Source organism: Colletotrichum chrysophilum (genome assembly GCF_026319265.1).
Source record: "Colletotrichum chrysophilum strain AFK26 chromosome Unknown scaffold_32, whole genome shotgun sequence".
Classification (NCBI taxonomy): domain Eukaryota; kingdom Fungi; phylum Ascomycota; class Sordariomycetes; order Glomerellales; family Glomerellaceae; genus Colletotrichum; species Colletotrichum chrysophilum.
Window position 1 is genome coordinate 370,207 of NW_026517319.1, and position 26,768 is coordinate 396,974.

At 51.8% G+C, this 26,768-nt stretch overlaps 6 protein-coding genes across 6 annotated transcripts; 3 read left to right on the top strand and 3 right to left on the bottom strand.

Moving 5' to 3' along the window:
- Positions 1 to 318: 318 nt before the first annotated feature.
- Positions 319 to 2,048, top strand: COL26b_005067 (uncharacterized protein; the record flags this gene model as incomplete). Its single annotated transcript, XM_053177923.1, has 2 exons — positions 319 to 462; positions 519 to 2,048. The coding sequence occupies 2 exons, from the start codon at positions 319 to 321 to the stop codon at positions 2,046 to 2,048; spliced, it is 1,674 nt and encodes a 557-aa protein (XP_053038232.1).
- A 1,019-nt stretch (positions 2,049 to 3,067) lies between these two features.
- Positions 3,068 to 5,278, top strand: COL26b_005068 (uncharacterized protein; the record flags this gene model as incomplete). Its single annotated transcript, XM_053177924.1, has 3 exons — positions 3,068 to 3,141; positions 3,237 to 4,429; positions 5,154 to 5,278. The coding sequence occupies 3 exons, from the start codon at positions 3,068 to 3,070 to the stop codon at positions 5,276 to 5,278; spliced, it is 1,392 nt and encodes a 463-aa protein (XP_053038233.1).
- A 616-nt stretch (positions 5,279 to 5,894) lies between these two features.
- On the top strand, positions 5,895 to 7,073 carry COL26b_005069 (uncharacterized protein; the record flags this gene model as incomplete). The annotated part of the gene is made up of 2 exons (XM_053177925.1): positions 5,895 to 6,086; positions 6,144 to 7,073. The coding sequence occupies 2 exons, from the start codon at positions 5,895 to 5,897 to the stop codon at positions 7,071 to 7,073; spliced, it is 1,122 nt and encodes a 373-aa protein (XP_053038234.1).
- An 8,183-nt stretch (positions 7,074 to 15,256) lies between these two features.
- Positions 15,257 to 16,740, bottom strand: COL26b_005070 (uncharacterized protein; the record flags this gene model as incomplete). Its single annotated transcript, XM_053177926.1, has 3 exons — positions 15,257 to 15,325; positions 15,376 to 16,084; positions 16,136 to 16,740. The coding sequence occupies 3 exons, from the start codon at positions 16,738 to 16,740 to the stop codon at positions 15,257 to 15,259; spliced, it is 1,383 nt and encodes a 460-aa protein (XP_053038235.1).
- Positions 16,741 to 17,643: 903 nt separating this feature from the next.
- Positions 17,644 to 19,328, bottom strand: COL26b_005071 (uncharacterized protein; the record flags this gene model as incomplete). Its single annotated transcript, XM_053177927.1, has 2 exons — positions 17,644 to 17,868; positions 17,934 to 19,328. 2 exons carry the CDS (start codon positions 19,326 to 19,328, stop codon positions 17,644 to 17,646), a joined length of 1,620 nt encoding a protein of 539 aa, XP_053038236.1.
- A 4,230-nt stretch (positions 19,329 to 23,558) lies between these two features.
- COL26b_005072 (uncharacterized protein) lies at positions 23,559 to 25,666 on the bottom strand (the record flags this gene model as incomplete). Its single annotated transcript, XM_053177928.1, has 2 exons — positions 23,559 to 24,691; positions 24,778 to 25,666. 2 exons carry the CDS (start codon positions 25,664 to 25,666, stop codon positions 23,559 to 23,561), a joined length of 2,022 nt encoding a protein of 673 aa, XP_053038237.1.
- Positions 25,667 to 26,768: the final 1,102 nt, after the last annotated feature.

Here is a 26,768-nt window from a genome sequence, read left to right on the forward strand (position 1 = left end):
GCAGCGCCGAGAAATGCCCAGATCGATGGATCATATGGCTAGCAGGCATTCCGGCATGGGCTCTGCATGTCAGAATCCATTGACAGGAAACAGTGACTGCCCAGAGCTCTGGGAGCTGTTGGAGCTTCGGCCGCTCGGCCTGCGATGCGAAAGCTCTAGTATGTGAGAGTATAAGTTCAATGAAATCTCCGTTCTACAGACTCAACCCCCAAGGTACCACCACCTCCCCTCACTTACTTCAATTACCAGGCCCAGGCCCATCTGCTCATCAAAACAAACAAGATTGTCAATCTTTGTTTGAATTGAACGTCAGGCAAAATGGTTCGCGCTTCCTCTTACCTCGGCTCCCTCGCCGTCCTCGCTGCTTCGGCGGTGGGCAAGGAAATTGAGCCCAACGCGGATCTCGCTGCTGAGCTCTACGACTCTGGCGTCATTCACGAGCAGATCATCGCCAGCAAGAAGGTAACAAGCCCTGAACAATTAATCATCAATATGAATCATAATGACATCTTTGACAGGCCGAGTTCGCTCGCCAGAGAGAGGCCGGTGCCTACGCCAGTGAGCAGTACCCCGAGCTTGGCTACGCTCCTTGCGTCAACGGATGGGCCGAGGCCATCGCCGGTGACCGCAACAACACCTTCCGTTGCCACAACGCCGACCTCCACTCCTTCCTGAGCCACGCCGCCCTCGGTGACGAGCTTGGTGAGGGTTCCTCATCATGGGGTTGGACCTCCGATGACGGCCGCGAATTCGTGGCCATCGGTCAGTACCAGGGCACCGCCTTCGCGGAGATCAACTCCGACGGCAAGCTCATCTACTTGGGTCGACTCCCGCAGTACTCGGTACCCTCCGAGTGGCGCGAGATCCGCTCCTACAAGCACTACATGGTCATCGGCTCCGAGGCCGTCGGCCACGGCATCCAGATCTTCGACATGAAGAAGCTCCTGGACATTGACCCAGCCAGCCCCGTCACTTTCGACGCCAAGGCCGACCTGACCAGTCACTTCAACGCCCTGCTGCCGCTGGGCCGCGCCCACAACGTTGTGGTCAACGAGGAGCTCAGCTACGGTGTTGCCGTCGGCGCCCAACCCCGCAACGACACCATCTGCGCCTCCGGTCTCAACTTCTTTGACCTCACCAACCCCGCCGACCCCATCTCCCTGGGCTGCGCCAGCGGTGACGGCTACGTCCACGATGCCCAGTGCCTCGTATACCGTGGCCCCGACAAGCGCTTCGAGGGCCGTGACATTTGCTACGGCTACAACGAGGACACCCTCACCATCTACGACGTCACGGACAAGGCCAACGTCACCAACATCATCTCCCGCATCTCGTACGAGGGCGCGTCCTACACCCACCAAGGCTGGGTCCTCGACGTGAACAACCAAGAGTTCCTCGTTCTCGACGACGAGCTCGACGAGGTCCGCGGCAACGGGCCCGGCGGCGACGGCTACCCGGTCAGCTTCTTCTGGGACATCCGCGACCTGACCGCGCCTAAGCAGACCGGATTCTTCAAGTCCCCCACCAAGGCCATCGACCACAATCAGTACGTTATCGATAACTACATCTACCAGTCTCACTACGGCGCCGGCTTGCGCGTTCTCGACGCGAGCTCCATCTCCTCCGACCCCACCGGTGCTGGCGTCTGCGAGGCTGCCTGGTTCGATATCTATCCCGAGGACGACGACATGGAGGGCGGCGGCTACGTCGGCTTTGTTGGCACCTGGTCCTCGTACGCGTACTTCCCCTCTGGCTACATCTTCATCAACACCATCGAGCGCGGCGCCTTCGTCGTCAAGTTGACCGGCAAGGACTGCCCCAAGGCTCCCGTATGCAACGCCGACAACTGCCTGCGATCGTTCCGCGCCGAGTCCGTCCCCGGCCGTCTGCAGGAGTCCCAGGAGTTCTGCAAGTCCTTCCTGAGCGCTCCGGTCAAGGACGTCAGCGTTCTGCCTGAGCACGCGGTGAAGAACTGTGCCAAGGAGGACAAGGTCGCTCAGGCTAGCAGCGCCTGTGCTTGCTTGCCCGCTGCCACTCCTGCTCCTTAAATGATAGCGCTTGAAGAAGAGTGGAGGACAAAAGGATCCTAGCGACTTATATTCTGTGTAAATAGTCCCAATGACCTGTAATGAATAATTTGATTACGTCTTTGAACTTCAATGCTTTCCGATACACCAGTCAACATGTCTTTTTAACGTTACAAATGCCTGGAAAATGTAGCGCTTAAATGCTGGCGCAGGCCGCCTCCAAGTTGCAATATTCTTATGTCTACGAAGCCTCTACAATGGAATCGTAAGTCTCAGCCCCGGACGAGTACTGTTCTAAGCCTCCACCACCAGAGCCAAGTCAACTCTTTGCTTTCACGAAGCTAGCGTAAGCGAGGCCCCCATGTCCAACATCCTCCCATCGTCCTGAGCCTCAGGCAAACTGCAGAAGATGTGTGCGGGGTTGGCGTTGTTTGCCCAATCCAACGTCAATCTTTCCTCCAACAACGGCTTGTGGTGCAGAAAGACAAGGGTATCACAACGCCATGCAGCCGCCGTCCGCTGGACGTAGACGCTACCAAGACTGCCGGTCGCTGAAAGCTGTTGAGATAACAGAGACATGGCCTGATGGTTGGTGCTTCGATGCTGGAGCTTTCATGTCGGGAGCTCATCCGATTGATAAAGATGGCTCTCATCGTCCAGAGACTCACAAAGCCTTTTGCAGCTTATGCGCTAACTTGATTAAAGAAGCTCACATCCCGCGGTGAGCGAGAAGCCTCTTCAAAAATGGATCTCAATCCCGACCAGCTTTCCTAATTCTCTCCCCTTTTCCTGGCTTACACCGCTGGATCTATCAATTTTCCAACACATTCCACGTTGGAGAGAAGAAGATGGGCCATTCGAGCTCGGATGTGGGAAGACGCAATCCGTCATCCAGCAACAACCTCGACGTCTCCGTTTCCGACTCACCACAAACGAAAGGTCGCGACGTTGAGCACGGAGCCAGCCAGCTACACCATGCAATCGACACCCGTGCCATCCACGTCGGATCCGACTATGTATACGAAAAGAAAGTCTCCATCATGAATCAAGCCCTCATAGACATCGGCATGGGTCCGTTTCAGTGGAAGGTGTTCGCCATGACGGGCTTCGGCTGGTTCGTCGACAACGTAAGGACCTTTTCACTAATATTCTTAAAGCTTTGCTTAGATGATTATCGTTGTTCTGGATGCAAGCCATCACAATCATCAGCGCCCCGGTCCGCAACGAGTTCGCCGTCAAACGGATCGCCTTTCTCACAGTGGCCAAGTACGTCGGCCTGGTCATCGGCTCGACAGCCTGGCCCATGACGGCGGACTACATCGGACGCAAGCTCGCCTTCAACGTGACCCTCCTCATCCCTGCTGTCTCAGGTCTAGTTGGCGCAGGGGCGCCGAATTTTGTCGCAATCGCCACTTTCTGCGCATTCATTGGCTTGGGCACCGGCGGTAACCAGCCTGTCGACAGCGCCATCTTCCTCGAGTTCATCCCCGCTACACACCAGTACCTCTTGACCATGCAGTCGGCGTTCTGGTCTTTTGGTCAGGCTATTGCGGCCCTGATTGCCTGGCCTCTCATCGCCAACTTCTCCTGTCCTTCTGGTCTGCCGGCAGGGGAGTGTCGGTACGAGGATAACCTCGGATGGCGATACACATACTGGGCCTTTGGCGGTCTGACCCTCATCATGTTCCTGCTCCGACTGCTTTTCAGAGTTTACGAGACGCCCAAGTACCTTCTCGGAAGGGGGTTGGATCGGGAGGCCGTCGAGGTTGTCCAAAAGATTGCCGCGAGGAACGGCGGCTCGACTTGGATTACCCTCGAGCACTTCGAAGCTGTCGATGCCGAGTTGGGCGTCACTCATGACGCGACCGCGGCAAGTTTGCCGCGGTTGGAAACTCGCAATGTCATGCGCCGGCAGCTCGAGAACTTCAAACCCGAGAAGATCCTCACGCTATTCTCTACCCCACGGTTTGCGCTCTCGACGACGCTCGTGCTTTTTCTCTGGTGCTCGATCGGGATGGCCTTTCCGCTGTATAACTCCTTCATTCCGATATTCCTAGAGAATAAGGGCGCGAGCCAGGGAGACTCGTCGCTTTCAACGACTTACCGAAACTATGCTATCCAGGCAGTCTGTGGAATTCCAGCGTCTATCCTCGGTGGGTTTACCGTCGACATGAAGCGCATCGGCCGAAAAGGCACAGGTACCTTTGCCTGCGTTGGAACTGGCGTCTTCTTGTTTCTCTTCACCAGAGCGACAACACCAGCCGGCGTCACGGGGTTCACCTGCGCCATCGCATTCTTCCAGAACCTAGTGTATGGGTTGCTGTACTCGTACACCCCCGAGCTCTTCCCGGCGCCAGTTCGAGGCTCGGCAAATGGCCTGGTAGCCTTGTTCAACCGCATGAGTGGGCTTATGGCGCCCATTATCGCAGCCTATGTCGGGATCGATACTGATTTACCGGTGTGGATTTCTGCGGCGTTGTTCGTTGTGGCTGGGTTTGTGTTTCTACTGTTGCCCTATGAGACTCGAGGAAGGGCGGCTGCATGATGGCGACGGGTTGATATACATAGCAAACTCAGGAAAACCTATCACAGGGAGTCCTTGTTCTTACTTTCACAGTGTTCTTTGCAAAAGACTTTTATCGGTAACCCGACTGTTCATTCGCATTATCAACTACCGCCGCTTTTTGCCCTGAAATAAAACACACTCGAATGATACTCCTATGCGCCAAAGCGAGAAAGATCCGAGAACTGTAAAGCAGCTTGCCCAGAACAGATAGCCAGAACTCCAAATCAATGACTGAAGCATACACTTCAACTGAACTTACTACAATTATCCAAACCCCCCATTCTCTTCATCATCAAGACAACACATGACAAAAGCATTAAAATCCGAAAAGAACACTGAAGGTAGCCCTCTACGAAAACAGCGCGGTATTCAAGCATTGGACGATGGAGCTTCCACTCGTGAGACCTGATGAAAGACAGGTCGCGGCACCTCCTACTGCCAACGGTCCCAGCGCCGCAAGACAGGCGGACGTATCCACCACGCCGTTCAGTGCGCTGAGATCTAAGCAGACCTGCGGCAAAGCCGTTATGCAGTTCGACGCCAGCGCAGTTTGGAGACAGCCGACGATGGATTGCCCGGTGGTGAGGATGTTGATGGCACCAGTGACGAGACAGTTTGCGACGTTGCCGACGGCGAAGATTCCAAGGGCCTGGGTACATGCTGGGATATCCGCGAGAAGGTCTAAGCCATTCACCGTAGAGAGACTTAGACATGTGCCAGGGACAGTGGGACAAACCGGTGTCGGTGGTGCAGGGGCCGAGGTGGGACACAGTGCCGGGTCGGTGATAGCCGTGGTCGTGACGGTTGGAGTGGTGCTGAAGGCGCCTTGGAGACATCCGAAGATGGACAGTCCTGTGGTAGCGCTGGTGATGGAGTTCAGAGCAAGACAGACGGCAGCTGCACCAGAGTTGTAAGGGCCAAGAGCAGCGACACAGGTGGGAATATCGACCAACAGGTCAATGCCATTGGAGACTTGAAGATCGACACAGGGCTGGGGAATGGTTTGCGGGCAGGATGCTCCGAGTGTCCGGAGAAGGCAGTCTGCGATCGGCTGGCCCTGAGGATTGAGACCGAGGTTTGCTGTGAGACAGAGCGCGACGGGCCCGACGGCGAAAGGCCCAAGATCTAGCAAGCAATCCGCCGTGACCAGGGTCAATGGGATGAGACCGTTGGTAGTTGGCAGTTGGGCGCAAGCTCCAGGAAGGGTGACGCCGCATGTTGGTGCGCTTGTCGCTGTTGCAGTTACTACACAGCCGGTGAAGGATGTAGTTGGGACGATGCGCGTGGTCGAGATAGGTGGGATGGGCGTCAGGGATGTGATGGAGCTAGATGAGCTAGACGAGCTAGACAAGCTTGATGAGCTAATTGACGATGAGGATGAGAGGCTAGTTGAGGTGCTAGAAGAGGATGTAGATGAGGTTGTAGATGAGGTTGTAGAGGCTGGGGTGGATGTTGGAGTGGATGAGGATGAGGAAGTAGAGGAAGATGAGGAGGTAGATGAAGTAGAAGACGTAGATGCTTGGGATGTGGTAGAGCCAGCCACTTGAGAGGTCGTCGATGACGAGGAAGAAGAGCTAGAGCTTGGTGTTCCAGTAGTTGTAGAGCTCACGGCGGATGAGGTAGAGGAGCTCGAGACTGAAAATGCCGAGGTGCTAGCCGTTGATGACGCAGAAGAGCTAGACGCTGGTGCGACAGACGAACTTCCAGACGAAGAGGTCGACGAGCTGATACTAGAGGACACAGTTGACGACGCCCCTGAAGAAGTTGAGGAAGAGCTGATTGGTGACTCAGAGGAACGGGTAGATGGCGTAGAAGCACTTGAGGTAGACAGCCCGGAAGAGCTTGAGGGTGTCGGCTGGGGGGATGAGCTAGTAGATGCAGAAGAGGTTGTACCCTGGGGTCCGGGAGATGTACTACTGGATACTGTTCCTGGTGGAGTTGGAGATGAGCTGCTAGGGTTGGTTGATGTTGACGAGGTCGTCTGGATGTTCCCAGAAGACGTGCTGACAGGCGGCAATACGGAGCTTGTTGATAGACTGGTGACTACAGTGGACGAACCCGATGCCGATGGTCCCGAGGATGTACCAGCGCCCGATGTGGAAGAGCTAGTCGTCGACAATGTAGAAGAACGAACTGTGACACTTCCAGTGCCACTTGATAGCGAGCTAGCTGTGGATCCCGACCGACTGGTGCTTCCACCAGAGCTAGAGCTAGAAGGTGTAATTGACAAGACGGGCGTGACAGGCCCACTTGTCCGGCTTGTGGGTGTGGCGGAGGAGGTTGCAGAAGGCGGAGGACCGGCAGAACTCGAAGTTGCAACAGATGGACTGCTTGATGCGGCGCTATTTGTAGATGACGACCGGGTAGATACTAGAGTGGCTGTGCTGCTGATGCTAGACTGCGAGGTTGTTGAGGTCAAGCCTGGAGGGACCGGAATGCCACTGGTTGAGACAGAGCTTCTAGATGTGGACGAAGTCTGAAGTCCGGTAATACTCGAGGTTGCAGTAGTTGACTGGGTACTTGATGTGGATTGCAAAACGTCTGGAACTATACTCCCAGTGGGGGACGTCGAAGGCGAAGATGTAGACGGCGTGGCAGGGATGTTGGAGATGTTCGTACTAGAACCTGGAGTTCTGGCCGCGCTCGTACTTTGTGTGACTGTTACTCTAATGGTAGTCGTGGATGGAGAGATGCCCGAGTTGCTGCTGGCGGAAGTAAGTGAGTCGGGAAAAACTATGTCCGAAGTTGTTGAAGTAGTACGAGAGTTCGGATCCACTGAAGTAGGAGCAATAGGCTGACTGGATGGTTCCCCTTGCGAGGAAGTTGCAACTCTAGAACTTGAGACGGCAGTATTGGCAGTATTGGTTCCCTGTGAGGGTCCAGCTGAAGAGGATGTAGCCGGGATTATAGGAGAGGTGGGCGACAACACGCTGGCGTCTTGTGGAACTTCGGAAGACCCGCCAGCTGGAGGAGCGCTTTGGGAGGGTACCAAGCTGCTAGGCAGTGGCTGCCCTGTCGAAGTGACGGGCCCAGGAGCAGGGGAAACAGTGTTTCCAGGACCATTAGACGGAACCACGGAACCAGTTGTGGCTGATGATGCTTGCCCGCCGTTGTTGCTGGAGAAAAGAGCCGGGTCCACCGGAATTGAAGCTGCGGTGGTGGGCACTTGAACGCTACTTGGAACAAGTATCACCGTCGAACCTGGTTGGCCTGAGGGGCCAGGAGGGAATGTGATCGTAGAGGTGACGGAACCGTCGAAGGTACTTGTAAAGATGTTGTTTCCTCCCGCAACTAATACAGGTGAGACTATTGCAGGCAACACTGGGTCAGCTGGTGCCGGGCTTGGATCTAGAACGCCAAAGTCTGGTGGTCCCGTAGGTCCTACTGGAATCACGGCTGGGGTACCCGGCAAGCTTCCAGCGGGAGCTACGCCCGGGTCTGTGTTTGCTGGATTGATAACAATCGCAGTAGCTGTGCCATCCGCCAGTGCCGGTAGGATGGTTACGGTGGTGAAGATTGTACCAGTAACGGTTGCCGCAACTCTGACAACAGGCCCATTGAACGGCCTGAGCTGGGGAGTTGGAGTCAGAACGACTCTGGTCCCCGTACCATCACCTCCGCTTGGTGGAAGATCAATGGTTGTTGGCGCAAGGCCTGTGAAGGGGGCAGTAACAGTTGTGAACGGGCCCAAAAAGGCATTGAGAGGACCATCGTCGTTCTCGTCATCACTGCCACCATCGCTTCCATCGCTGGAAGGTGATGGAGTTAAGGCCGGATCGAGAACTAACAGAGTTCCAGTCGTATCGGTTCCAGCAGGTGGGGTTGTGAAGGTGGCTGTTAGTGTCCCAGGTCCGGTTACTGTTGTTGGAACATAAACTGCGGGGAAAATGTCCGGATCATCATCCCCAACAGTAGTTGGCACCACAATGATTTCCGTTCCGACAATATCGCTACCCGTTGGGGGCAACACGACGGTTGATGTCGTTGGTTCAGTACCGATGGCTGTCAGAGTAGTGAACAACCCAGCCGGGGCCCCTCCCGTGGGCGAAGCTCCATCAGTGGGTGTCAAGACGAGCTGCAAGGCGATGGAGTCTGTACCCACAGGTGGTATCGTCAATGTCGTAGTCATTGTGCCAGTCCATGGGCCTGTAGCAGCTGTGATTGGGCCTGGGAACGGCGCTGCGGCCGGTGTCAAGATGATCTGCCTTTCGATTTCATCTGTGCCTTGGGGAGGAAGCACCAAAGTCGACGTGACTGTGCCGGTCCAAGGTGCAGTCATGGTCTCGACACGTTCGGGAAATGCGTTCTCAGGAATGGATCCAGGCGCTGACTGGGCTGGATCGGAGGATGACGAAATGGCGTTCTGAGGATCAAATGGGCCTTGCTGGCCTGCGGGAAACGGCTCCAAAATAATCTCCGTGCCAACTCCAGAACTTTCTTGTGGTCCCAAAACAATAGTTGAGAGAGCAGTGCCTTGAGGCACTCCCCTCGTGATTGTTGAGACTGGGCCATTGAAAGCGGCGCTTGGGCTTCTGTGCATGAGTTAGTACAAGAATTGGTCCCTTACGGAGGAAAGCATCCATGTCGATCTTACTTACAGAGTTGAGGTATATGTGATGGTGTTCTCGACAATAAAGTCGGAGAGCAAGACTGTGGGAGCATTTGTCACTGGCACGGTGGTGCCAGCAACGGTAATCGTGGTATTTGAGCATATGGCGGCGCTCAGACGCACAGGAGTCTGGTCGACCACCAAGACATACTGCTTGATAACACCTTGATCATCAGGAAGGATGCACTGCGAGTTTGCTAATCTGAACCATAGCAGCATGCAAAGGGTGACAAGGGCACCACGCTGAAGGAGATCTTGCATTTTTGCGATCTGTGCCAGACAGTGAGTGAGGAATTATTGAACGAGAGTTTGGGCAATAAGACCACAACAGTGAACGAGGAAGACTTCAACGGATCAGCATCGAAGGACTCTCGTGATATCTCAGGTCCTGCGAAGGCTCTTGTAGGTCGGCCTTACACCCTGCTCAATGTATTGTTGGAGGTGTCACATGACCCTCAATATGCTGAAGAGTCTAGACTGTTTTAACCGAGCTGAGTCTCGACCCGGTCGTGTTGGAATGCATCCGGGGAATAATGTTAACCATCAACGGCCCGCGGCTTGAAAATGACGATCTCCGAAACTTCGCCGCAAGCGTAACGTCGATCAATGTCTCAGGATTTCGTCGCTAAGCACGTACTAAGCCCAATTTACCAAAAGGCTCAGTGTGAGGCTCATCTGAATCACAGCTGAAATCAACTTCAGGTGACGGCTTCGGTAATTTCTGTTTGTCCCTGCCAAACTAGGTGCGGTTGGAGGGTAATATTCTTATTTGACCCGAATTGTTTCACGGAGCTTTGTACTAGCCTCATTACATTGCAACAAAATTCATCGCAAACTCCCCCCCTGGGGCTTTACTCGGAAGATGACAATTTCACCGATTATTATGCGGCTCACCGAGCATAGTAGACTGAATCGGTCGACAGTCTGTCATCACAATCGTTCAAGAGCGACAGTGAGTTTGCGACATACTCACGGTCATTGTAAGATCTCATGATGTCATATAATTGCCGAATCTAGAACACTTCACCTTGGCGATGGCGCCGCAAACCTGGTCCTCGGGACCTCTCCTTTTCTCCCCCGATGCTTAGCGATCCTACCAGGTGACCAAAGTTGGCAACCCGGGAGGCAGAGATATCTCGTCGGCCCGAGACAGGCGTACCTACCATCGGCCAATGAGATATTGCGCCATTCTTGGACTAACTAGTACTATTCCCAACAAAGATGGTGCAAGTCGGTAAGTCTTTCCCAAAGCCCTCCGGTTGCACTAGTAGTATATAAGGTTTAGCCTCACTATTGCCCACAGAAAACTTGGTAGACGTTGGAGCAGTTGAGGAGAAGCCGCTGGAAATACCTTATGTCTCGGGCACTAAAGGAATTGGTCTCCAGTGGCTTGAAAAGTCCGTTTTCGCTGGGCCGCCAGCGAAGCCACTTTCAGCTAAAGGCTGTTGCAGTTTGGTTGAAAGTAATGACGTTTGATTATCACGACTCCCAAAATCCGGGAAGATCGCTCCGTCTATTCCCCTAGAAAGTAAGAAGCCGAGGCCGGATGCAGACATCCACCCAAAGAGCTCCTCGAGGTCTCCTGGCCAGCATAATGAGCTGCATGATTTTCAGTAGCCGGCGTATAATAAGATGCTTATTCTGTAAATGCTGAGACTTGCCTTTTCAAACAGTTCCCCTTATCACTCCAATATTGATTATTTCCACAGCAGTCGACATCATGCTCTCCATGTGTTCGTCACGCACGGCATTTCTTCCTTTGCTGTTCGGCCTGGCTCTCGCGGCACCACGTATCAGCCCGCGGGAAGATGGCTGTGCAGCCGGAGTAACGGGCCTTCCATCTGTTACCTATACAATGATGGCTCCCGTGCAGACCATTATAATCGACATGACCCAAGAAGACGGCTGTCCATGGATCAAGGCAGACCTGGCTCCCACTCTGGCGCTTCCGACAGCATCACCCATTGCTTCGGATCTTGGATCAAACCCTGCACCAAATTCGGGACAAAATCCTGGACCAAACGCACCTGTTCCGAACCAGGGAGCAACGCCTAGCATTTTGCCCGATGGCGCGGTTCCCAATTCTTCTGCCACCGCAAATTTGGGTGGAAGTGTGCCAGCTGCATCGCCCAATGGCGGCGGGCCTCCTCAACCTCCCGCTGGGCCCGGCGCAACGGGTCCGATCGACGGCGGAGGTGGCTTCTCCCAAAACGTCCCAACTGGAAACGGCAAAAATCCAGATTCTGCGACCCAGACTCAAGGAGGATCCCCAACCACAGTGGTTGGCAGTCCAACAGAAAGCCCCCCGCCTCGCTTCGTGATCTACGCTGGCTCGACGCATAGAGCCTTTGAGTTACCCCATCTTGCTCACAACCCACTAAGCATTGGCGTTGTGGCCCTTTGGGGCATCATGATGTTGGATATGTGGTGATTGTTGTTGGGTGGAATGAGCGTTCAATGTGCTTTCGTAGCGAAGAGCAAGCTTCATACTCATAATTTTGTGAATTTGGTGGATACTTTGACTTTATTGGGCGGAGTACTGGGCGTGTAATGGAGTATCTTTCCTTTCTTTCGTACTGGGTTGACCCTTCTTGTATGAATGCTATCATCTCTGTTGTCGTTGATGTCGTCGCCGTTGCTGTGGTCTGTACTTACTTAACTCTTGCATGATTGCCATATAATGAGTATTCATGGCTTTGTAATTGACTGGGCTAAGAGCCTCGGGACGACGCTCACCGGGTTCCAGAAATGGTGACACAGCGACTAGCATTAATCGCAAGATTCTCCGAAGACCTCTCGATCACTCATGTGACAGATATCCAATAATGAAGATCATGGTCGATCGCCGTTAGCCATGAGTCCTCACTGCGTGTAAGCCATACCAGCACGCAGACCCAAGGCCACGGTAGGCTAGCATTCGATAAGGTGGACAACGTACCTCATTCGTTTTCATCATGCATGGGAAAGTTTCTCTCATCTTCATAGATCGCCACATTCTTTAATACGCTTAGACCGTGACAGATCAGCAGCATAGATAAGATGCAAGTGATCGGTCGAGTACATTGCTCGATCAAGCGACGATATGCTTCGCTCTACTGCTTCAGATCCATCGCAAGCCACTTTATTCAAGAGGGCTGTTTTCTCGATAGCTGGTGTCCAAGGCTGTCACAAAAGTGATGTCTTGTTGTTCTCACTGCGACGCGTCATGATTGATGTGTAAGTACTCCACGACTATTAACCGAAGCGGAGACCAGGCCCAAGTTGTCTCGGGATTCCAGCGGCCACTGAAGGCTAAGGAGTATCCGGCAGTTGAAGATTTCTAAATGGCATTTGGCATGGAGATGATTGACCGACTTCTGAACTTCCGGTCATGGGTATAACGGTAGATCTGCGTACGTGGCTTGGTGTCTAGACGCATCCGGGGCTGATGTCGACTCACCTCCCCTCCCTTTCAGACCAATCACTTAGGCCCTATGGAGATAAATTAGAAGCAAAAGAAAGAGGTGGGTGAATGACTGTCCAATGAAAGACGATAGCACAGCTTCGTTGTATCGATGCCTAACGCTTCCAGACTATCTACTTGTTCGCCTCACCTGAATTCATGTTCGCTCGGCTCCGAATGAAACCGTTCCTAAAGCATGCTCCTGGATGAGGTTTGGTGATCTAAAAGAAAATGGAAGCCATTTCTTTGCAACTTACAACAGCCAATCCTAATGATTAAATACCGATAACCAATGAGCTCTAAAGAGTTACACGTACACAGTCACAAATCCATCTGCTACAGCTGCAGGAAGTGGCTGGAAGCTTTTGTCTCCATTGAATTGATACTTGAACAGGCTCCGTCAACTCCTTTAATTGGTGTTCTTTACTGTTCTCCATGCTCCTATTATGCACACATGTCATAGGTCTTATTGTCACGAAAGGGACAAACAAACTTCAAGGTTTTGAATTTACATGTGTGCGATTTCCCCGGCTTGGAGCCAGTGCAAACCAAGATCTGCCATTTTGAGGTTTTGTCTCAGCCACCACAAGAGTTCAGATAGTGCCAAGACTTCGTAAATATATCACCTCTAACCCAAAACGTATCCCGCTATTTAGCGAGACCCGGCCCTAGCTTCGATCAAACCGTTACTTGGTCGGCTCCCATTGAGGGGGATTCTGCATCGCTCGAATGCTGCCCGTTCCCATGCCCCATCCGGACCGGCATCGCATGCTACGATCCGGGCTAACGGTTGCGAATTGTTTTTCACCTTGTATGTGTGAAGGGACGGTTGATTGGGTCTTATGCTAGACCGGAGCACGAATTTTGACGCTAGTTACAATGTCGCTATCCACGCATAAGGATATATTGCCTAGTCCCACGCACATCTCATTGAAATGCCCCGATACTTGAAGCTACGATTCGAGGAATGAACTTCGCAATTGACAACATACAACCGTCCCGTAGCCATCCGTCCTCATCAGAATGTGTCCATTGAGAAGTTCTGATAGGCTTGTTCTGTCTAATGCATGTTGAGCCTCAGAAAGCTCACCATGTCATCCACACCCTGTGGTTCGTTGACCCAGTGACCTCCTGAATCATACTCATGCCATTCAACTGTCTTGCAAAATGACCCAAGAGTCCTCCGCAACTGACGGCCGAGATTGATATCAATAACTTCATCATCCACGGCGTGAGCGAGGAAAATAGGGGGGTTAATTGATGGTTGTGAAACGCTTTTCTGGTGATACGGCGAACGTTTGTCCGCCAATTCTTCGATGACAACTGCCGGTGGCATCCAGCTGCACCAGCCAATCAGCCCACCCAAACTGCCCAACTTTGACGTAGACAGCAAAGCGGCAACTGAAGTTACAAATCCTTGGCTGATACCGCATAAGAATATCTTTTCCAGGGAGACGAAGTTGGATTCGCTCTCGATTAAGTTGACTAGGAATTCGATACTTCGTCTCAGGCCGGCTTTCTGGATATCGGCCTGCTCCTCTGGGTTTTCCAGTGACCAGACATCAAACCACTGTGATATGTCGGTGCCGAACCTCTTAGATGGAATCACAGCGGCTCCGGGGAAGACCCATCGAATAGATGGTAACAGGTCTGGAAGGGTTCTTGGCTGGTTTGCCGGTTCTGACGCTTCGCTCTCGAAAAGCTCATCTGCGAACTCGTTGCAGATGCTGTCTCTGCCATGGAGAAAGACAACCGTGTGGGTGTGCGCCGCCCGAGGCTCGATGCAGTGTTTGGTGAAATGCATGTTTGTGGTGCTAAGTGGGGTCTTCGTGATGGGCCTGCGCAGGTTGAGTTGAGTTGAAATGGGAGAAGATGGTGATTGCGGTAAGTTGGAGATGGAAGGGTGTTTTTGGGGGTTCAGTTGAAAAGGATGCACGGGAACGCTGTTGGACTTCCTAGTGGAGACCTGAAGCACCTAAGGTATGGACCTGAGTGGCAACCTCACAAGGTTATCACCAGGTGCACTTCGTGTTTATCCGCGAACCGTAAAGGTTTCTTCCCAGTAAGTGCTCATTTGTGAGCTGTTGACTTTCCAGACTTTTCGCATCAAACTGGTATGTTTAGCATGGCTGATTACGGCGAATTCCGCTCTCTGGGCGGATAGGCTAGCAACATTGAAGCTAATAATACGATGACAACGGTAACGCCAATAGAAATCATAACGACGACGATGACGACGAAAACGACACCGACGACAATACCAACAAAAACAAAAATCATAATCATGATAGATCAAATAGATATATGTTTACTACGTGCCTGGGTAAAAGCTATGAGTTCCGCCCGATTAGCTGGATCCGCCTAGGTAGCAAAGCTCATTACGGCTCTTTTTCAAGCGACACCTTGCGGCGCTGTGCGTATTATGTGTAAGGTTGAATAGTCAAGGATACAGTGCACACCAGACTTGTGATTGATATTTTCTAGTCATAGAGCCAGCTTGGACCATGTTCTGCATGCAGTGCGGCGTGCCTATCCCTTCTGATCTCACAATATGTCAAGTCGTACTGGAGATAGCACTGTCCCAGACCATGCATTTTCTACTCTATTTTGATTTACTGGCCGCCAGAAAACTCATATGCAAACGCAGTCGAGTTTGTCGGGGTGTCAACAGCAATGATGAGCTAGGAGAAGATCAGCCAAAGACAACTGATGTGAAAAGAACTGGACTTACCGTATCAGATGTGTATGTGTATTCGGCCGTGCCAAGATCAACAGGACCTTCAATCAAGCCCGAGCGGCCATCGAAGTCGAACCGAAGAGTACGAATCGAAACGCTCCCGTCGGCAGGCAGTCCAATACGACCCAAACCCGAGATGCTGATCTCATACGAGGCCTGAAGAGACTGAGTTCCTACAAGAAGCTTGACATTATTCTCAGAAATAGTCCCAAAGACATCGAATTTCAGGTCCGGTGATGCCGTCGTGGCAACGCGATCGCCTGTCATCCCGGCGTAGTACTTGTACGTCTGCCAATCGCCGTTGGGCTTATAGTTGCCGTCGGAATCCTTGAAGACCAGGTCGGCCATCAGATCATGTAGACCTGCACCACTGCCCCAGTTCGCCCTCAAACCGCGCAGGTTATGACGTTCAAGCTGGGCCAGATAGAAGGCAGAGTTGGCAGGGTTCTGTCTTTCGGGCGCTGCATACTCGTTTATGTCGATCGCTCTCTGTGGGAGATTGTGCTGACTGAGGAGTGCATTGAAATCAGGAATGACCCTGTCGAGCTCACGACCTGTGTCGCCAATCTGGTGCCAAGAGTATATCTCGGGGATTGTATCGTTTGCCGATATGGCGGCCAGCCAAGAAGTCCAGGCCGAGCTCTGAAAGTCAGGTACAGTTGCACCAGATGGCCCGCTGATGAGAGTATTCGGAAGTTCGGCTCTGGAATGTATGTTAGCCTCAGGCTTCGTTGCCAAAGTGGGCAGTACTGACCTGATGATTCTGTGAGCTCTAACATAGTACTCTAAGTACTGGTCCCAAGAGCGCGCCCAGAAGATTTCAAGCTCGGGTTCGTTCCAGATGTCGAATACCAGCCCCTCAAGCATGTCGTTTTCTTTAAGATCCTTGACAACTTGCGCGAGGAAAGCCTCCATCTCAGACCAGTCTCCATTGTCTCCCGGATATAGTCCGTCTCCTCCCAAAGAACCGTCAGAGCCCCACAGGTCATGGGGAAGCAAGATAAAGCCCGCTCCATATTTGCGAGTAGTCCTGTAATTGGAAAGGGTAGAGTTAAAACGTCCGATATAGCCGTCATATCCACCACCAGCCCATCCAGCATATAGTGTTTGGGCGCCGCCGGCACGGCAAGCATTGAACTTGATGTCAGTGGCGAAGTAATCGGGAATGGAGCTGTCTGCGCTTGATCCATTGTCAGGAAATCCGTAGATGAACGCTGATCCAAGAAATCGGGCGTCTCCAGTCGAACTGCTGAGGTCAACAGTCGCAGCGCCCGATGTTGCACGCGGAACGATGAGGGCAGTGGCTTGGCCAATGTTCAGGGCCACCAAGAGCGCTGGGAGAAAATTGTCGAGCTTCATGATGGTATTGGTGTTGTGAACGTATGAAAGGACGATGCTGACGATGTTTCAAACAATTTCATATCATTCCCTCTGACTTATATACCAACCCATTCATCTTCAATCGCAAGATTTGGCGATCTCACGTTTGGTTCATCACCGGATTCCAGGTTCCCCATCGGAGCATCGACTTTTGGCAATATTCGAGCTTGAAAGTTGGCTCCATTCCCATCGCAACTCAAGCTTCCCCGCAACAACCCCGCAAAGTACTGATGAAAAAGGTTCGTGGTATTTGGGTGTGATCACCCCATCAGCTCCACTGCCAAGGTGACGCCCTCCACCCCCGCCGGGAAATCATGTCAGACGTCGGATTGTTGACCCCTACTATGAGAGGATCAATGTACTTATTTGGAGAATTCGATTTACTCCAGCAAAAGCTAAGCGCAACTGAAGGGTGAATGATTTGAACGACGGCAAACAAATGTCGTTGATGGTGCGATCTTCTCAATTTGGCGATACTTAAGAAATCTAAAGTTTTGAAAGTATTATTGGTATCCGGCCGGGTAGTAGGCATAGATGATAATAGGGACGATCAGAATAATATTATAATAGAACTCATAGCATGAACAAACTATTAGACTTAATACGATAGTCATTTGCCCGGATAGCAAAACTCTTTGAAAAATGAAATGAAAAAATAGTCAACACATTGCGACTAGCAGTAGGTTTATGAGTAGTAGTGTGACGCTTCAAAAATCTTTAACAGGCTTCTCATTAGACAAAACTTCATTAGGTGATTTATCTAAACCATTGCTTCGCAGCAACAATAGCAAACTTAAGCAGGTCCTGTCGGAAGAGGGAATCGAACGTATCATCCATCCCTCCGCATAAGAAAAGACAGGAAGATGAGGTGAGAATTCCAACTCAACCTTCTTTAGTCAAAGCCTCCTCCCCGCCTGCATATGCATCGACTTTGTAGGAAGCAAAGTCCGATGCCTTGACACCTCTAGCAAACAGGATGTCAAGCTCTTCAAAAGTCTTGCCCTTAGGCTCAGGCAACCGGAAGTATGTCCAGACGAAGAAGACAAACGCACATCCGCCCCAAAAGAATGCAGTCTTGCCTTTCCAGCCTCCCGCTGTCGGATTGAGCTAGGTCCAGGGTCAATATCATGCTCGTTTAATGCTGTAGCTAATGACAGTGATGAGATACTCACCATATAAGGATTAATGACGTTGCAGATGATCTGAGCAACGTAATAAGTGATTCGGCTCAGACACACGCTCTTATTGCGGAGGCGCGTGGATGAGACTTCGGAAATGATGGCGTAACAGATCGGGCCAACGGTAAGATAATAGACAGCTAGCCAGGCAAGCATCATGCCGGCTTGACCATAGTTTGCGGCATCTGAGTTGGGTGCGCCGGCACTGATCGAACCGACCACGACAAGTATGAGGGTCAAAAGGCCAAGGCCCCATAGGTACAGAGTACGGCGCCCACACATATGGAGAAGACCCCAAGCCATGATCGTGCCAACTGAGGCGATTCCAAGTCCCCCGACAGACATTTGGAATGAAATTGAGGTGGAGAGCCCAGCCTGAACAAAGAAGTAGGTTGGCGTGCCTCCCATTGCGGATCCACAAAAAGGCTGAGCAGCGAAGGCCAGGCACGCGATCTCGGTTCTGCGCAGGTCGACACCTCGAAAGCAGTCCATGTAGGATGTGCCTTCATCCATTTGGGCCTCGATCTCGTTTGTGTGGATCATCATGGCCACTTTCTGCTTCGCCTGGCTGCGCTGTGAAGGCGAACTGAGGCGGAGGATCGACATTTCAGCTTGGTCATATTTGCCCAGGCGGACAAAGTACCAAGGCGACTCTGGTGCGAACCACAGGATGGCGAAAAGAGGGAGCGGCCACACCCATTGAATAGCAAACGGTACCCGGTAAGACCATTGACCGACTCTCTCCGAGAACCCAGCTTGAACGCCGGCCGAAATGAGCTGGCCGAGAGCCCAGCAGAGATTGACGTAGACTGTCAGGTAGCCGCGTAGTGCAAGAGGGCAAACTTCTGATGCGTAAGCTGGGGCTGTTGTTGCGAAGACACCCCATGGAATTCCACAAAGGAACTGGCCTACGAGCAGTACTGGAAGATTTGGCGAGAAGAAAGAGATGAAGATGAAGCAGCAGATTGAAGCGAGGGACACCAGAAGAACCTTTCGGTATCCGAAACGGTGGGTGAAGTAGCCGTTGGCGAAGGCCCCGATGATAGTGCCAACACTCACGGCGTTGCTGAGTCCGTTTTGCCAGGCCGCGGTGATTTCGTAAGATCCTTTGCTTGGAATGTATTCTCCATAATGCTCTCTGAAAGCAGGTTGAGCGAAGAAGGATGAAATGAGGACGATGTCGTATCCTTCCATGATAATCGAGGCGGAAACTAGGACGGACCACAGCGCAGCCTTGGGATACAGGCGGATGGCTTCAAGGAAGCCAAGATTGTGCTCGTCCTCGGCGGCTTGTTTAGCCAAGGCCAGGTCCTTGATCTCGTACTCGTTGGCATGAGCTTGTTCATGCTCAGCGATATCGACCGCATCGTCGTCATGTTTGGGTGCCATTGCGAGAGTCGCACTTTGTGTAGGCTTTGAGACAAGCAGTTTGTGTTTGATAACGGAAGGTTTCGGTTGATGATGGACCGAATGAAAGACACTCAACCCGAAAAGGACGAGATGATTCGTACAAGATCAGCAAACAGTGTTACAAACTCTGTGGAGACTTCTGTCATATATACATGTAAAGGTCAGTCGACAGAAATTTGCCGGTCTCGCTCTCCTGCCCAGGGGCGTAGTTGAATTCCCCGCACGCATCCTGGATAAAACCTGGGGTAATTCGCATACGGAACGAAGCTAAACTACGGTTAGCGTTGCTACTGCGGAATAGGTTTACCTGACTTTCAGCTTCGTCGGTGCTGAGCTCCACCCCCGCCGGAGTGGTGTCGTGCCACTGGAGCATGTGGGATGTTCTGCAAGTGGATTCTCCAAGCAGCTTCCCTTGATCTGTGTTTCTCCGGTGGAGATGTCAGATAATCAGGCTATCAAGATCAGATCGGACGAAAATGACGGATAAAAGTGTGAATATTTGCTGAGGAGAAAATCAGTTTCATTCTCAGTCGGAATTAGACTGAACAAGGGATGCTAGCAAGTCTGCGAAGGGCTGCTCAACCCCCCATATCCCCTGCTGCTCCAACGAACCTCTTTCCCCCGAGTTCTCGCCCGAAAACCCCGACTCTTGTCCACATTTGCCAGTCAACATTCTAATTCCTTCACGTAAAATCTTCTTGGGTGCACCTTCTTGGCAAATATCGCCAACTTTCGCAACGTGCCCCGACATACGGTGCCCCAGCTTCACGTACGTCTGCACCATCTCATCATCGCATGGTCTATCCAGGTGCAAGAACTTCGGCTCTGGTTCCTCAGACTCATCTCCCGCTCCGCCTGTGTCGTTTGGACTTGCCTGTGATGCCATGAAACCATCCCGGGAATGCTCTCGTGAAGTTCCCGGCATCTGTGTTAATGCAGCGTTATGCTGGTTCAAAAATAGCATCATGGTGCTGTAAGACCAGATAACCAGAGTAGAGGCGAAGATGGCGAAGGACTCCAGAACATTTTTAATGCTGTAGCGTCGAATATGCCACAGAAGAGCCCCGGCGTGGATGATCGATAACCTGGCCTTGTATTGATCGTTTATCGCCCATTTGGCGATGCTCGTTCTCGCTATTTCCACCTTCGACTTGTCAACCGATCTGCCGAAGGTACCCAGCGAGGCTGCCACGGCAAGCGTCCTCATGTGGTTTATCGGTGTTAACAGAATCAGTCGCGAGAGGTGTAGGTGTAATAATGCTGGATGCTCCCAGCCTCCGGCTTTCGCAATTATGGCGTTGGCGTTCCAATGAAGCAAGTCTAAGCAGTCGCATGCGCTGTTTCTCCATCTTGAGAGAATTGGAAGCGATGGTGGCCATGTTTCTTCAACGAGTTCCTCCTCAGAATGCTTAGCGACGTCCGCTGTTGGCGTCCACGAAGAAAGCTTTGATTGGTGTTGATATATAGCATCCTTCGTCCGTCGGCAAACAGCGTAGGTCAAGACAATTGTGCCAAAATCTCCAATGTTTGGAGGCAACTTCTTTCCTGTATACAACATGCTAAGTGCATCATGGATTCGGACTTCATATGAACAATGGTCATTAATGGTTCCTTTTATGATTATAAGACGCCAAAGCACGTACCTGTTTTGGAGTTATCTCTTGAGATTTCTTCCAAGTCTGGTTTCTCCCACAGCGGCTCCGGGCAAGGCAAAACGCCTTTGACGTCGCCCAACCTAAGTAGAGGTTCTTGATTGAACTCCAAAGCCAAGATAGAGTCAAGAATCTGCAGCATTTCAGACTCGTTAACTTTTCCCCTAGCAAGACAGTAGTCAAGGTCGGAATAGTCCGAGTGGAACGTCTTACCCATATCATCATCCCAGTTCGGATACGGGATTGCTTCTGAATCCAAGCTTTCAATACGTCCTCTTTTGGAGCAGATTCTATGTTCGTTGATTTTGTAGTTGCTATGTTCAACAGGCCGAGTTCGCCGCAGCATTCAAGAAGACATTGGCGCGCCACCACGTCCAATCGGTTGGGGTCTTTCTTCGGATCCTGCGATTTGCACACGAGATAGAGAATTGTTGCTTGGACAACTCCCATGGCCCAGTTGTCATCCGATCTAGCTTCGCAGAACGAGCCCCAGCATGCGGGCAATCTTGAGCCATTGTGTTCCGAATTGTGATGGAATACAGCCTTTTCGAGCAAAAGGAACAGTGTCTGTTTTTGGCTGTGATTGTTGACGCCTGGGGCATATCTCGATCCAATGGCACATATAGCGAGAAGAACAAGCCAATTAGATTCCGAGTCATATATGGATCTTGACTTCCTCAAGAAAGGATACGCTGGATGAAAGCGATGGAAGTAGAGCCTGAAGTAGACTCTTGTGTGCGACAAAGAAGGAAGCTGTGTCGGGTGGGGTGCGAGCCCTTTAAAACAGCCTTCATTTTTGAATTTGTGGATTAGACTTTCGTAAGCTTTGGTCGATAGAAGAAGTGGTGTCAGACTGTTTGAGCCTTCGCTGTAATCATCTGCTTGGACAACATTTGGAAGCCCCGGGCATTCGATTTCTTCTTCGCCATATATCTGGACGGGACCTCCTTTGAATGGTGCTCTAGTGGGCGCTCCATCGACGTAATAGGTTCCCGTTGTTGACGTGGACATGACTGACCCATTGGAGCTGCCGCCATGCCTAGTTCCCAGCGTTTGATCTGGATCGTGTATATCGTGGCTAGATGTCGCTGGTGGTTCTTGAATCTGAGGCAGGGGCTCTGCCACAAGGTTGAACCAAGGACCTTGTACAATCTGGTTCCCAGCCGAGGGAAGTATTTGTAGGCGGTCGTAACTCGGAATGGTCGATCCGTCGGCAGCTGTGGGCTGTGCCCAGTCAAAGCTGGTGAAGTACTCAGGAGACAGCCAATTGATACCAGAAACTCCTACGGACTGATCCGCAAAGAAGTCGCTATTAGCGAAGTTGCCAAGAAGCTCTGCATCGTAGGAGACATTGGCGTCCTGCGCATTGTATTGAACGCCGTCGTTGGTCGTCATCGCTTCCCATCCAATGGCATGGGACTGAACGGCAACCCGCCCGTTGGGGCTTGCATTACCATCGGGAAGCATCATAGAAGTGTCATTCTCGCGATTCCCCAGGGCCGGCTGGACATTCACGCCACAATCATCTGGAACTTCAGACGTATCCACATCATCATTGACCGACACAGGTGTAGTACGATCGTGATGTTCGGTGTCTTCGTCAACATCCTCAGGGGCATCATGCGCCCCATTGAAAAGTCCCTTTCGTCGTCGTCGTCGAATGGGATAGTTGCAATGTAGCCCTCGATTAGTGCAACGTTGACACGGTTTCTCCCTCGAGCACCGAGTTCGGCTCGATGCACACTCGCTGCAAGCTCTCGCCGATGTTCCATGCCGACGCGATTGTTCTTCATCTTGGCTATGAGAAGCGGTGTGGCGTGTGAGGACGTCCCTTTTGATGTGTCAGAGGTGAGCTCGATCAATAAGTTGGGTAAAACAAACAGTCGAGAAAAGCTTTTACCGCATTTGGTACAATTGAAGGGCTTTTCTCTGGTATGTGAACGCTTGTGCCGTGTTAGATGCTCCTGCCGTCCAAAGCTGCTGCCGCAGTAGTCGCATCTGAAGTCCATGTCTTGGTTTCGACGAAGTCTACCGCTTTACTACCAAGCAGAGGTTTCGAATTCGCGGGATCTGATGCGGCGTGACGTTCGACTTGACTGATCTGACGGGGAGTCCGCGTCCAGCGTCGAAAGAGCTTCGGGCGATTGTTCCGCGATACTGACCATGTCGCACGTTTTTCAGGGTACGTTCGGTCGAAATTACGGCTCGATTGCTGCAGGAGGTTGGGGTAATATACATACACGCACGCGGGGTAATGGGGTAATGCAACGTGCTGAATACGTATCTACATGCGCAGGCTAGCGATTGGCAAGGATGTGAGGCGTCGCGTGCGGCAACGACTAAAACAGTTTAGGGTAATGAATGGTGTTGACTATTTTGCAATTGGATTGTCAATTTGTCCTGGCGTCCGCGCTGGCAAAAGCAAAACCGTCATGTGCAAATCAGGCCTTTCCTTTCCTGGAGAATATGGGGAAGACATATGACAACAGAACGAATTGAATAAGAACCTAACGAAAGATATCTGTCTGCACTCTAGCACAGGCATCGAAGCCTTGGATCAACTCTCCAGTGTCATCTGCGCTCTCGACTTCCTCACAAAGACCGGCATCAACTCCAAGGGACAGTCTACCTCGACAGTCGAGCCACCCTCCCAAGTTCGCATTTCGGACTGAACGTCAGTAAAAGAAGTCCATTGTTCTTCAGATTCCAAAATCGGGAGATAGACCTTCATCTTCCTCATGTCTTTCTCGACAACGGGGCAGCATAGATACGCATCTCCATACATGTACTGCGTCGCCGCGAGCTTCCAGCATTGCGCGTCGTTAGGAAATTCGTAAAATAGGGGGCGAATGACCGGAGAGCCCTTTTCGTGAGCCTCAGCCATAAGCCGTCGAGTGTAACTCCTCAGCTGTTCACGAATGAGCAGATACTTCCGACAGATTTCATACACAGCCGGCCCATAGGACCAGACTTCATTGGGCGCTCCGCTGCTGGAGGACAGGTTGCCGCTCTTGGGCTCGCGGTCGCCGTGCAACCGCATCACGGGACAGAAAGTACCCCATTGAAACCATCTGACAAAAAGCTCGCGGAATGATTCATCTTCCGGGATGCCACCATGAAATCCGCCAATGTCGGTCGTCCACCATGGCAAACCAGCAATTCCCATGTTGAGTCCAGCAGCCAATTGGTTGCGGAAGCTTGACCAAGATGAGGCGATGTCGCCGCTCCAGACAAGAGCACCATACTTCTGACTACCCGCCCAGGCGCACCTGAGAAGGTTGACGGGGTTCTCTTGTCCAGACTCCCTCATGCCATCAAAAAACGTGCGCGCGTAATCGCGAGGGTAGATGTTACCAACTTGCAAGTTTGGCCCTAGAAAGTAGCGATAATTGTCGAAATCATAGACTGAATATTCCGGCTCGGCTTGGTCGAGCCAGAACGTTTTGATGCCCTTGGTGTAGTAATTCTCCTTTGCCTTGTTCCAGACGTATCGACGTGCATCAGGATTCGTGGGATCATAGTAAACAGTCTGACCCTCAAATTCGAAGTTTGTCCGAACTCCTCGCTCGGTTCGAACAAGAAAGCCTTGCTCCAGCATTTCTTGAAAGTTGGATGATCTCTGGTCAACGGTCGGCCAAATAGAGACCATCAACTCGACCCCCAAAGCGTTGAGGCGTTTGATCATGGCGTCTGCTTGCTCATTAGTCGTGATGAAACTGGTTGGACCAGGTAGTGCAATCAACAGAACACACTCCCAGACACGAGCGCCGACTTACCTGGGTCAGGCCAGTAGACGGGGTCAAATTTCCACTCGCCCTGCATTGGCCAGTGAAAGAAATCCACCACGATCAGGTCAAGGGGCAGTTCTCGGCGTCGATACTCTTCTGCAACCTCCAACAGCCCGTCCTGGGTTTCATATCGAAGCTTACACTGCCAGAAACCAAGACCGTGTTCCGGCATCATAGGTGCTTTGCCAGCAACATCGGCATACCTCTCCACAATCTGAGCCGGCGTGTCAGCGACAACGACCCAATAATCCAGAACCTTCGTAGCGTAGGCCTCGAAGGATGTCGTGTTCTTGCCGAACACCACTCGACCGATAGCTGGGTTGTTCCACAGTATGCCATATCCCAGAGACGAAAGCGCAAAGGGCACGCTGGCCTGCGAATTTCGGTGTGCAAGTTCGAGGTCGAGACCTTTCAAATCCAAGTGCGGCAACTGGTATTGCCCCATGCCGAAAATGCGTTCGTCTGTATCCAGGCTCTCAAAGCGCATGGTGAGATGGTAGTCGCCTCCCCGGAGAGGTTTGAACTCGCGGGCTTCGACTTCTATGGCACTGCACTTTGCATCCAGGAGGTCGCGTCTGTTTCTGGCGTACTCTTCGAGAACGACCTTGCCGCTGGAGTTGATCACAGTAATCTTCCCTCGTTTTGAGATGCACGCTTTAGCATTGCCATTCGTAATTGTAGCCGAACCATCATCAGCGATAGATAACTGAGGGGCCGATGAAATGCTGGAAGGTTTCTCTTCGAGAGCCCATGCTTCCGATGGCATCACATGGGCCTTGGTTGCCCGGATTCGAAATGCATCCGGGCCCCATGGCTCAATCCACACCTGTTCGCCATCATAGCGGTAGATGAGACGGTGATCATCATGTTGCATCATCTTGTATATAGAAGATTCCGAGAACAAGGTAGATAATTGATTTTTTTGTGTTATTGTGCTATCCGTGAAAGACGCTGCGCGTGACCGGGCTTGAAGAAGTGGCAGTCAAAAGACGAGCATCTTTCCAAGTACGGAGGCGAAAGGTACATGTACTTAGAGGTTGACTTTCCAGAATCCATCCGACCTTGATCCTCTTCAAACATTCGTCATTGACTGTTCCAATCACTGCCTCTCCGTAGTGCATATCACATTTGCCGGGTGAGTGCAAATGCGTGTCCCGATCACCGACTCCTCTCCACCGGGCCGGTGGGAGCTGCGGGGACAAACTCCGGTGGAGAGCTAACTCGTGCCGGAAGCTTACAGGTTCCCGCGATCATCGCAACTTGCCGTCGGCTCAACTGCAGAAATATGAAATCACGGCGTTGGTGAACTATCGATTTTGTGCAAATGTGCACCAGCTTCTCCCGGTGGGCTCAAATCATAGTGACTCAATTGTCGTCCTTTACTTTTGATCTTGGTTCATCCGATCGGGTTGGTCAACATTGTTAGACAACCACCGCAGCAACGATGATTAGAGGTATATGCAAAGCATTGCAGACCAATAACTTTTCAGCGCGTATACAGAATTAAAGAAGCAGATTCATGAGTTGAGCAGCGAGGTTAGGGGGAGACAAGAATTAACAACAATAGGGGGCATTAGATAGTCGCAGTTAAGTCCAATGACTCGGGCCCTTCAGCGCCCGTCTGAAGTCCCAACTCCATCCCAACTCACGGCTTGGCCGAACCAACCGCATGGGTCCTGTGGTATTGCGCCCCCAGATCTAGATTGACCTACGGCAGAAAGTCTTCGGACTGTGGGATTGCCCTACTCACCCCGCTTTGGGGGGTGTCAGGGCGACAGCGTGGCTACCAGCGAGTAACGGCATAACTGTCTTGATTGATTTTTCTATGTTGTTGTAAAGGATAAGTGGCCAATTGGCCAGATACATCGAGATGTGCTACACTACATGAAACAGATGCAAATAAGCCATATTTGGGTTAGGAAACAATAGCCGATGCATAGTCGAGATGCTTGACTCGGTTATGCAATGTGGGCCTGACA